Source organism: Gorilla gorilla, chromosome 4 (assembly GCF_029281585.2).
Source record: "Gorilla gorilla gorilla isolate KB3781 chromosome 4, NHGRI_mGorGor1-v2.1_pri, whole genome shotgun sequence".
In the NCBI taxonomy this organism is placed as follows: Eukaryota; Metazoa; Chordata; class Mammalia; order Primates; family Hominidae; genus Gorilla; species Gorilla gorilla.
The window spans coordinates 176,158,569-176,170,947 of record NC_073228.2 but is presented as its reverse complement, the minus strand read 5'-3'; the positions used below and the strand labels follow the sequence as shown (position 1 = coordinate 176,170,947).

General features: G+C 50.4%; 1 protein-coding gene across 3 annotated transcripts in view; it reads left to right on the top strand.

The window, feature by feature from the left end:
- Window positions 1-12,379, top strand: part of SH3PXD2B (SH3 and PX domains 2B) — a 120,590-nt gene that overhangs the window by 93,118 nt on the left and 15,093 nt on the right. For 2 of the 3 annotated variants that reach the window (XM_031011296.3, XM_063706960.1), the window contains 4 exons: window positions 2,138-2,242; window positions 4,245-4,328; window positions 6,990-7,107; window positions 10,422-10,648. In XM_031011296.3, coding sequence (XP_030867156.2) covers window positions 2,138-2,242; window positions 4,245-4,328; window positions 6,990-7,107; window positions 10,422-10,648 — 534 coding nt within the window. The remainder of the gene's footprint in view (window positions 1-2,137; window positions 2,243-4,244; window positions 4,329-6,989; window positions 7,108-10,421; window positions 10,649-12,379) is intronic. The other variant, XM_031011297.3, reaches the window with a different exon arrangement.

Sequence of the window (12,379 nt, the reverse complement as noted above, 5' to 3'; positions counted from 1 at the left end):
CACATCTGCGTAGTATTCAATGCCCGAGTGAGCCATGTTCATATATTCGTATTCGTACTCCCGTGTGAACATGTCTGTGTGCACGTCAGTGTTTCTTTAGGTTAGATTCCAAGAAGTGAAACAGCTGGACCCTAAGATACACATATTTTATTTTACTTATTTAGTTTTTTTGGAGACGGAGACTCGCTCTGTTGCCCTGGCTGGCGTACAGTGGCACGATCTCGGCTCACTGCAGCCTCCACCTCCCGGGTTCAAGTGAGTCTCCTGTCTCAGCCTCCCAAGTAGCTGGGACTACAGGCACATGTCACCATGCCTGGCCAAGTTTTGTATTTTTAGTAGAGACAGGGTTTCACCATATTGGTCAGGCTGGTCTCGAACTCCTGACCTCAGGTGATCCACCCGCCTCAGCCTCCCAAACTGCTGGGATTACAGGCGTGAGCCACTGTACCTAGCCAGGACACACATATTTTAAATTTTAAGATACCACCAACTTGTCTGCTTCCAAAACAGTGGCTGTTTTGATTTATCCTCCCTCCAGCAGTGTGTGAGGCATTAGTGAAAATGGTTAAGAGCTCAGAGACCGCCTGGGTTTGAATCCTGGCGCTGCTGCTTTCTGTCTTCGTGACTTTGAGAGAGTTGCTGAGCCTCGGCTTCCCCATCTGTAAAATGGCAGCAATAATAATACACACCTCATAAGGCTGTGGTGAGGATCTAGCAAGCTAGGAGTGGACGTGCAGCACTCGGGACAGTATCTGACACATCACTGTTGCCATTGCTATCCTTGTGTTATGACAGTTTCCTTATCTTCATACAAATATTTACAAATACAAATCTTTAGAAAATCGTAGAACCACCATGCATGAGCCACCGTGCCCGGCCGACAGCACATATTTATTATCTAATAGTCTGTGGGTCAGAAGTTCAGCATGGTCTCACTGGCCTAAAATCAAGGGATCGACAGGTCCCCATTGCTTTCTTTAGGTTCCGAATAGGATCTGTTTCCTTGCCTTTTCCAGATCCTGGAAGCCGCCTTGGCTCATGGCCCTTTCTTCCTTCTTCAGCGCCAGCAATGTTGCAGCTCTCTGTGTCTTTCCTCAACAGCCACATCTCCCCATGACTTGTGCCTCCTTCTTGCATATTAAGGACCCCTGGGATTACATTAGGCCCACCCAGAGAACCTGGGATAAACTCCCTGTTTTAAGGTCAGCAGATTAGCAACCTTAATTCCCTAGTGCCACGTAACTTCATATATTTACAGGTTTGAGGGATTCGGACACAGACATCTTTGTGGGGAGGGGGTCATTATTCTCCCTCCCACAGGCCCCATGCAGGCCCTTCTCGTTGGGGAATGTCTGAGCCGGGGTGAGAGGCCTTTGAAGCAGATGCTAAATCGCATCTAAGGGCCTTTACAGTCAAACAGCCCCGTGCACACATCACAGCTCTACCGCAAGCCACGTGAACTTGGACAAGTCGGTTTGCCTCTTTGAGCCTCAGTTTCCTCATGTGTGCAGTTGGGATGATAATGTGAAGATTGTATTTAATGCAAGTGAAATGATGGGTGCATCACACATCTTAGTGAAAGTGAATGTTCTTTATACTTTTTTTTTGTTTTTGTTTTTGTTTTTTTGAGATGGGGGTCTCACTCTGTCGCCCGGGCTGGAGTGCAGTGGCACAATCATAGCTCACTGCAGCCTTGACCTCCTGGGCTCAGGTGATCCTCCCAACTCAGCCTCCCGAGTAGCTGGGACTACAAGCATGCACCACCATGCCTGGCTAATTTTTAAATTTTTCGTACAGACAGGGTTTTGTCATGTTGCCCAAGCTGGTCTTGAACTCCTGAACTCAAGCAATCCACCCAAAGTGCTGGGATTACAGGCATGAGCCACCGTGCCCTGCCTCTTTATTGTTGTCGTTTAGGATGACTTTACTCTTCCCTGTCCCAGGCTCAGGAGCAAGTTTCTGGACCTGCTTTTAGCAGTTAGCAGGTAACATTGGTAGTTGTGTTCTACCAATAAAATGGTAACTTTAGCCTTACCCTGTGCATTGACTGGTACAGTGGCTGAATAGATTATTGTGTTCTGACCCCCGGCCTCATGCTTGACACAACTAACATCATTCTGCACTCTCGCTTCCCCAGGTTGGTGGTTCGTCAGCACTGCCGAGGAGCAAGGCTGGGTCCCTGCAACGTGTCTCGAAGGCCAGGATGGGGTGCAGGATGAGTTTTCTCTGCAGCCTGAAGAAGGTAGGGAGGAGCTCGAGCCTCTGCTCGCTGGGGAGGACCTGTGCAGTCATCGCCTATACTGGGTTGCCTTTTCACCCAATCTCTTCTTTTGGCCTCTGCCTCTGCGTCTCAGCAGCTCACTGGCTGAGGCTCCATGGCCTGTGAACCAGAAACCAGGCCATGGTATTAGAGATGAAGGGCAAGCCCGCCCTCTCTTAGGGGCCTTTGGTAGCAACCTAGGTGAGCCTGGCCAGAGCTCGAGCCCTAACGCTTTCATGGGACCCCAGGAGGGCCCCAGCCTGATCGCCAAAAACAGTTCACTATTCCTCCCTCGAATTATTCTGGCGGCCAAGGTGCTGGAGCTGCTTCAGCTCATTTGCAAGACATTTGACCCCATCTGTTTAAAAACCTCTGCTTTCTCTGTGGGTTTAAGTGGTCCTGACCAGGGGTCCCCCTCCACTCACCCACAGACACACTTCCGTTGTTTCCCAGAGAACCTTCCCTACGCATGTCCTGAATGGTGACTCCTGCCATGCCATAAATGCTAAGTCCCAGCCAACTCCCTTTCCCCGCTAGAAACATTCCTAAAACTAGGGCAGTTAGTGAGTTCACTTCACTCATCAGCAGGGGCTTAGGAATCAGACACACCTGAATTTTAATCTCAGCTGTACCACTTCCTGGTTGAGTGGCCTTGGGCCAGTAATTTAACCTCTCTAAGCCTCAGCCTCTCATCTAAAAATGGAAACAATGATATCTATATCATAGGATTTTTGAAAAAATTAAATGAGATCCACATGCAAAGAACCTAGAACAATAAATGACCAGTAACAGTTATTATTGTATCAGCAATACCTGACCTAGAGTTGAGTTTGTTTGGCTTTTAGTTGACTGTTAAGAGAAAGCATGGAGCCACATAAAGCATATCTTTATCAGAAAAGAGGATGAGGAGAAGGGGGAAATTTCTGTGCTCAAAGGTTAGCAAAGCATTGACATATGGTTTTGCATTCAGTTGTATTACAGCTAACGCCCCTCAGTAAAACATCTGTTGGTTTGCTCTGTGTTTGTGAGGCCCGCCAGGCACTGTGGGGGGTAACATGGGGTTACCATCAGAATCAACTCAGATTAAGGGGTCGTGATGTAGTGCGTGGAAACTAGAGCCCCTGAGATGGTGAATGATGACCACCGTGAGAGCGCCTCTGTCAGGCACTCATTGCTGTCCCCATTTTACAGATGAGGAAACAGGGTCTGAGAGGTCGGGAGACTCGCCCAGGGTCACACAGCTAGAAGATGGGAGTGAGACCACATTTTCCTGAGTTTGTACATTTATTTTCTTCCCTCGACCACAGGTAGTACTTTCTTTTTTTTTTTTGAGACAGAATCTTGCTCTGTCTCCCAGGCTGGAGTACAGTGGCATGATCTCAGCTCACTGTGACCTCCGCCTTCTGGATTCAAGTGATTCTCCTGCCTCAGCCTCTCGAGTAGCTGGGATTACAGGCATGCACCACCACGCCCAGCTAGTTTTCGTATTTTTAGTAGAAACGGGGTTTCGCCATGTTGGCCAGGCTGATCTCGAACTCCTGACCTCAAGTGATCTGCCCACCTTGTCCTCTCAAAATGCTGGGATTACAGGGATGAGCAACTGCACCTGGCCCTTTTTTTTTTTTTTTTTTTTTTTTTTTGAGATGGGGTCTCACTCTGTCACTCAGGCTGGAGTGCAGTGGCATGAACACGGCTCACTGCAGCCTTGAATTCCTGGGCTCAAGTGATCCTCCCACCTCAGCCTAACACCTCTTTATAATCATGCTAGGAATGGAATTATGTCTACTAGAAGCCTCTTCACCCAAGTTCACGGTTAATACTCAGGAACTTGGTCTTCCTAAGATGCCTGGGGCTTGGATTAGACTCAGAGGTAATGCTCTCCTGGATGGGGACATGTGCTTGGTGCCACCTTTGCCTGTACACATTGTGGTGCTTTCTTCTCACCTCTGCCCTCTGCCCTTCCTCCCACATGCTGCCTATCCAGTCTCATGGAGGTATTGGTCTCTGCCCCGGCCCGTGGGCCGCCGCCGGACTCTAGGGGACTTGTATGCCATCAGCTGGCGTCAAGGTGCCTACTTTGGAGTTTTCTTCCCCGTGTGGTGTTTGGAGCCAGGTCCCTGCACCTGCATGAGCCTCCCTGCTCTGGGACCGCCCGTGCCTGTTGCATGTGAGAAACAGTGATCTCGTCTGTCTTGTGTGACATGTATGTTGTTGGCATGTGGGTTTGGGAGGAGTGAGCCTTGGATATTTCTTGGCCTTGGGGATTTAAAGTTTCTCAGGTTAAAAATGATGCCTGTGGGTTTCTATAAGGCTGAACCAGTGACCTGTTCCTTCATTCAGGCTCATTTGAGTTGCAAGGGAAAGAAATCCATGTAAACCGGGTTAAGCAAAAGGGGAAGTGTATTGACTTATATCACTAAAAGCCCAGGGTAGGGCTAGCTTCAAGCAGAGCTGGATCTGGGGGTTTGAAACTGTCATCAGGACCTGGGACTCTCTCACCACCTCTCTGCTTGTTGGCACCATTCTCTCGTGATGACAGCAGTTCCAAGTACCTTTAAGGGACATCACCAAAGAAAGAGCTTCTCCTTCAACACAAGTCCTAGGATTGTTTCCAACTGACCCAGTAGGGTCACTTGCCATCCATAAAACCAGTCACGGTGGCCGGGAGTTGCAACACTTTGGCCAGGCCAGGGTCCGACACCTACTCCTTCCCTCCAGGAGGTGGTGAGCTTGGCCTCACCTAAGCCATGGGGACAAAGGCTGGTAGCACCACCAGAGGAAGAGCAAATGCACGCTAGGGAGGAAGCCCCTGCAGGCCTGCAGTCTACAGGGTCTTCCACCCTCTGCTGTGTGTGCAATCACTGAGCAATCCATGGATCCCAGAGAGGGACTCGGGTGATAGAAAATCCATCCATGGCTGGGCGCAGTGGCTCACACCTATAGTCCCAGCACTTTGGGAGGCCAAGGCGGGCGGATCACGAGGTCAGGAGATCGAGACCATCCTGGCTAACATGGTGAAACCCCGTCTCTACTAAAAATACAAAAAATTAGCCAGGCGTGGTGGCGGGCACCTGTAGTCCCAGCTACTCGGGAGGCTGAGGCAGGAGAATGGCCTGAACCCGGAAGGCGGAGCTTGCAGTGAGTGGAGATCGCACCACTGCACTCCAGCCTGGGAAACAGAGCGAGACTCCATCTCAAAAAAAAAAAAAAAAAAGAAAATCCATCCATGCAACTCAGCTGAAGGATGCAGGACCCCAGGAGTCCAGGCTCAGAGAACTGACTGCACTCGTTCTGGGACCCAGGTGGCACCCTTTCCCACCAGGACCAAACAGAACTTCTGTGCATCTGGAGTTGGATTCTTCCCTCCACCCCTCCCAGCCCAGCAGCCTAGCCTGCAGCTTCCGTGAAGGAGGGGAACGGCGGACTGTGCTGAGCACAGGATATGTGCAGCTTGAGTCAGCTCGGCCCCCGCCGAGCAGGTCAGCAGGCTAGATCAATAAATAAATAAACGCCCTATGTGTTTTCCGCCTCCCTCTGCACCAGCTGGGCAGGCCGCGGACGGCATGTGGTATTTTCCCAAAGAGATAGCGACTGCAGCAGCATATTAACCATGACACCAGGCCACAGCTGGCTCAGGCACTCACCAGGGGCGGAAATGTAACCAAAACAGGAGAGCCCTCTCCTCGCCTTGCTGGGCTCCCTTGAGACACACATCCATTTTTCTCCATTTCAGCTGCCAGAGCAGATAACACTGGGGGTGGGAGCTGTTCTAGCTCTGTGGGACACCCTGCCAGAGTGCAACGATGAGCAACCTGCCCTGCCGAGCCCAGGCCCTCCAGGGCTACTGTGGGAGGGACGCAGCTAGGGGCAGCTCTCAGGGAGGAGGGTGAGGCCATAAGGATGGTCCCACAGTTTCAGGGGTCGGGGGACTGCAGAGTGTGGTAGAAGACATCCCAGTCACACGAATGAAAGTTGAAGCTTCGAGCACGGTTGGATTCAAAGACTTGAACATGATTAATAAAAAGTGAAGATCAGCTGCCGGCAAGGTAATGAAAATTGTGCACCGTGTCCGCAGTAGTGATTTCAGCCTGAAACCCTCCACTGCCAAAGTTCAGCTTCTCCCTGAACTCTCCACCTGCAAGAGCTAGTAAGGAGCCACAGACAGCTTAACCTCCTCTGTGTGAGCAAGGTGGCTCCCACCCGGCCTTCAGGTCTTGCTCATTTACTGCATATTGACTGATTTGCTAAACATTCCAAGCACCATGCCCAGTGCTGGAGACACAGGAATGAACAAGACAGACAAAGCCCTGCCTTCCTGGAGCTCATATTCCAGCAGAGGAAACAGACACACACTGAACGAAACACAATAAATAAGCCAAATACATGTCGTGTTACAAGGTAATTCCTGGTATGGGTGGGGGGCAATAAACCGGGATAAGGGGCATGAGAATGCCATGCATGGAAATACTGTATAAGGTGGTCAAGGAAGGTGAACTCGAAGCACAGATTGAAGCAGGTGAGGCTGAGTGTGTGGCGCTGGGGAGTTTCAGAGGGATCGAGATCTACCCTTTGTCCTGTGTTCTGTTGCTGCTTGCACAGGGCTATCTAGGGCTAGGATTCCTTCTCTGAAGGAAATCCTCCCTCCGACGGGCAAGGGCATCACGGGGATTACGGCATCCCAAGCCTCTTGGTGTCCTCTTCTGACCCCAGCTTCCTTTTGTCCCCACAGAGGAGAAGTACACAGTCATCTACCCGTACACAGCTCGGGACCAGGATGAAATGAACCTGGAGAGAGGGGCTGTGGTGGAGGTCATCCAGAAAAACCTGGAAGGCTGGTGGAAGATCAGGTACCAGCCACTGCCCCCCACTGTTGCTGGGTGGGTTTGGGGTCACGCTGGGTGGGTTTGGGGTCACGCTGGGTGGGTTTGGGGTCACGTGGGCTCTGGCCTCACAGAGGTCGGTAAGTGATCACATCTGGGTAAAGTTTCGGCCTGAACCATGAAAGGATACTTCTCCTCTGTGTTGTGTGGCCTCCCTCCCTACCCATATCCTTCCCTGAAAGTCCATGGTAAGCAAAACTTTCTCCAAACACACTGAATCACAGATAGCAGCAACCCCATTAAGCAAGGCTGGTTTCCACCTCCAGATGTTTCTCATAATGAGGAGTTGGAGGCCAAAGCTGCCCCATGTGAGTGACAGCGCCCTCCCGCCCCATTCTGAGAACAAGATGGTGCATAAACACTCATGGACTGTAATTCATCCTAGGCTGATAATCTGCCCTCGTCTCTCAAAGTCCAATGGTAAAAGCAGGGCGTCTGCATTCCAAACACCTTTCACAGCCCTTTCACCTATGTGATGAAATCAGAGCCTCACAGGCAGGCAGGGTGGCCAGCTCGTCCTGCCTTGCCTGGGTCTTGCCCAGTTTTAGTAATGAAAGTCCTGGGAATCCCTCCTTGATCACCCCCAATAGGCAGGGTGTGACCACGGGAAATTAGGGCAAGAGAGGAAGCCGAGGTCCCTGCGATCTAGTGTCTGCGCTGTGATGTATGGCAGGACATTCAGGCCATTTCCAGGAGGCTGAGCATGTAGCACTGCATTCATTCATTCATTCAACAAACACACACCAAGAATCTCTGTTGGGCCCAGCCCTGTTCTGGGAGCTGAGGAGTCAACAGTGAGCAAGATACAATAGCTCACACCACCTGGTACAGAAGACAAACTCATAAACGGTGATAGAGCAGGGGGTTGGCCGTGTTGGAGGGATGCATGGGGACTTTGGTACACAGAAGAGGGGCTCCTCAGCCTGGGGGTCAGGAAGGCTTCCTGAGGGAGATCTCAGAACCTAAATTTGAAGACGGATAATGATAGTAATAGTGTATTAGTCTATTTTCATGCTGCTGATAAAGATATACCCCAGACTGGGAAGAAAAAGCGGTTTAACTGGATTTACAGTTCCACATGGCTGGGAAGGCCTCAGAATCATGGCGGGAGGTGAAAAGCATTTCTTACATAGCATCGGCAAGAGAAAATGAGGAAGAAGCAAAAGTGGAAACCCCTGATAAATCCATCAGATCTTGTGAGACTTATTCACTATCACGAGAATAGCATGGGAAAGACTGGCCCCCATGATTCAGTTACCTCCTCCTGAGTCCCTCCCACAACATGTGGGAATTCTGGGAGATACAATTCAAGTCAAGATTTCGATGGGGACACAGCCAAACCATATCAAATAGCAGACATGGGCCTGGCACGGTGGCTCATGCCTGTAATCCCAGTACTTTAGGAGGTAAGGCAGGAGGATCACTTGAGGCCAGGAATTCAAGACCAGCCCGGGCAACATAGCATGATCCCATCTCTACATAAAAATCTTTTAAATTAGCCAGGCATGGTGATGCATGCCTGTAGTCCCAGCTACCCAGGAGGCTGAGGCAGGAGGATCACTCGAGCCCAAGAGTTTGAGGCTGTGATGAGCTATGATGGTGCCACTCCAGCCTAGGCAGCACAACAAGACCCTGTCTCTAAAATTTAAAGACATTAATTTTTTTAAACTTTTTAAAAAAGGATAACAAACATATATTGAATAGTATGTTATCTTGCTGCATAATAAATTGTCCCAAAAGTTAGTGGCTCTGGAATTCAGCAGTGGCTTAATGACTCAAGGTCTCTCCCGAGGTTATAGTTAGGATGTCAGTAAGGGCTGCAGTCATCTCAAGATTTGATTGACACTAGAAAGTGACCGTCAGGATTTCAGCCCATTCCCTTCTCACCCCAGAGCCCGGTCAGCACTGCACATCGCCTCCCATCTTACGGCTCTGTGTCCCCAAACAATGAACTGTGTCAAACTGAGGGTGTGGGTTATATACAACCTAGCACTTTCTAATTAGGATATTCCCTCTCAGAGCATATTTTAAGATTGATAGACACTAAACTGCAGACTTCTACCTCCTTTTAAATTTGCTTCCAGTCAAGAAAGACCTTTTTTTTGCATTAAAACCCAGTGCTATTTAGTTCTTAAATTAATTCTTGACGAGAGATTCAGCCCTGCCATTGGGTCTGTTCAACTTTCCCCAAAGGTCTGGCCACCTGTTTTGTGGGTGCTGGTAAATATTTAACAACCAGCTCTCCAAGGAAGAATACTCTGAGTTACAGTGTTTGCCGGTTGCCAATACTGCCACCATGGTCAATTTCAAGCTATCAATGTGATGTCACTAAATGTAGAGATTGGGAGAGATGTGCCCAACTGGCTGTCACAGCTGGTGTGACTGACTGCAGCACACCCCTGGTCTAGATTGGCCCCTCTGGTCATTGCTGTTAAACTGAATTCTGGCCAAGCGTGGTGGCTCACGCCTGTAATCCCAACACTTTGGGAGGCCAAGACAGGAAGATCACTTGAGTCTAGGAGCTCAAGACCAGCCTGAGCAACATAGCAACACCCCATCTCTACAAGAAATAATAAATAGCTGGGCATGGTGGTGTGTACCTGTAATTCCAGCTATGTAGGAGACTGAGATGGGAGAATCGCTTGAGCCCAGGAGTTCAAGGCTGCAGTGAGCTATGATCGAACCACTGCACTCTGGCCTGGGTGACAGGGAGTCCCTATCTCAAAAACTGAATGTCTCCTGCAGAGGATTAAGAGATGATGACACTCATTGAATTCCCTTTTGGGAGGACACTGAGCTGATCTGTCAGGGTCTCAATCACTCTGCGGTTTAGTGATGGCCAACTGACACTTGGCAAGCCCTGGACCCAGCCCTCAACCTGCTAATCCCATATGAAAGCATGTTTAATCTCCATGTTCATCAGCGTGAACAGATCTCCATCTGTCTATGCCAGGCTTTGGCCCCAGAGCTGGGGCTGCTGGGAAGAGGCAGCAAAGCACAGAGATTCAGAGCCCAGGCTGGTGCCCTGCTGGCTGGGTGGGACGTGGTAGGTGCTCTGAGAGGGGCAAGTAGAGGCCGGGTTGGAAAGGCCTTGAAAATACCAAGCTCAGGGCTTAGGCATCATCAAGAGGAAATGCACAGTGTGCCAACCTCTTGCCCTGGGCAGTCACAACCTGTCGTTCCTGCTCCCTGGGACCTGTCATGTGATTCCCAGTAGGAGCAAGGCTTCTTCCCTTGGGCCTGGCGGAGCCGTTTGACAGCATCCTTCCTCCTCCTCACAGGTACCAGGGCAAAGAAGGCTGGGCCCCCGCCTCCTACCTAAAGAAGAACAGTGGGGAGCCCTTGCCCCCGAAGCCAGGCCCTGGCTCACCCTCCCACCCGGGTGCCCTTGACTTGGATGGTGTTTCCCGGCAGCAGAACGCGGTGGGCAGGGAGAAGGAGCTGCTCAGCAGCCAGAGGGACGGGCGGTTTGAAGGCCGCCCAGTGCCCGACGGTGACGCCAAGCAGAGTGAGTGACACCCGCCCAAGCTCCTGATAATCAGGGCCCCTGTGTGCCAGCTCTGTGCTCAAGGCTTCTCACATCGTCCCTCATCCTCACAGCAGCCCAGCTGCTCCCCCATCCTCCAGATAAGAAAACAGAGGCCCAGAAACCCCGGGTAACTTGTTCCAGATCATTCAGCCCGTGAATTGCAGAATCTGAGTCAAGAGGCATTGCTGGCCGGGCGCAGTGGCTCACACCTGTAATCCCAGCACTTTGGGAGGCCGAGGTGGGTGGATCACCTGAGGTCAGGAGTTCAAGACCAGCCTGGCCAACATGGTGAAACCCCGTCTCTACTAAAAATACAAAAATTAGCCAGGCGTGGTGGCAGGTGCCTGTAATCCCAGCTACTTGGGAGGCTGAGATAGGAGAATCGCTTGAACCCGGGAGGCAGAGGCTGCAGTGAGCCGAGATTGCACCATTGCACTCCAGCCTGGGCGACAAGAGTGAAACTCCATTTAAAAAAAAAAAAAAAAAGGGAGGCGTTGCTTTCCCATCCCAGGTTGCATTCTTTCTGCTATCTCACAGTGGTCACACTGGCTACTCTTTTTCAAGCACCTGCTACATGCCAGAAACCTTCTAATTAGTCTAATTGACTCCTCATAACTACCTTTGAGGGAATTACTACTTTTTCTGTTTTACAGATTGGGAGTCTGAAGGGTGAGAGGGTGTGCCCAAGGCCCCCAGCTAGTAGACAGCAGGGGCGGGGACTTGAACCTGGGGAGTGCTGTGCTCTCTATTGCTCCATGTGGCCTCGTTTCTAAGCCAGAGGAAGAAGATGACCTTGTGGGCTCTAGTCCAACACAGTGCCTCTCCCATCTTGCTTTTCAAAGCCTCCTCGTGTATATTTTACCATTTAATGTTCCCAACACACCTGAGAGTAGAGTTCATTACTGTTGTCGGCCTGGTCACACTGGCTACCATACCATGTCTGCATGGGCACGCTGGTGCCCAGGACTTACACACAATGCCCATGATCCTGTCTTGGCCGTGCAGGGCAGGTGAACTCTGTTGAGAAAGGACTTCCAGCTACCCACAGAGATGAGGCCACCAGGGGCTTCTCCGGCTGTTTTTAAGTGGCAGTGAACTTCTTGAGTCCGTCAACCAAGTTTCGTACTTTGCTCAGCTGCCCTGAGAAGTCACTGATCATGTTTTGTCACATGCTATGGCAGAGGTTCTGGCCATCCCCAAGTTTGTGTGATTCTAATCTGTCAATCATGGCCAAGAGGTTAGGTGTATTCCCATTAACTCTAGAGGAGCAAATGAAAATCTGCAGCCTTAATGTCTTTGTTAGTATATAGGTTCAGGCTGGGCACAGTGGCTCACAACTGTAATCCCAGTGCTTTGGGAGGCTGAGGCTGGAGGATCACTTGAGGCCAGGAGTTTGAGACAAGCCTGGGCAACATAGTGAGACCCCCCATCTACAAAAAAAAATTTTTTTTAATTAGCTGGGCGTGGTGGCACATACCTGTAGTCCCAGCTACTAGGGTGGCTGAGGCGGGAGGATCACTTGAACCCAGGAGATTGAGGCTACAGTGAGCTGTGATTGCTCCACTGCATTCCAGCCTGGGCAATAGAGCGAGACCCTGTCCCTCAAAAATAGATAGATAGATAGATAGATAGATAGATAGATAGATAGATAGATAGATAGATTCAGATGCTAAAACAAAGACACCCCCTACCACCACTGAATATACACAT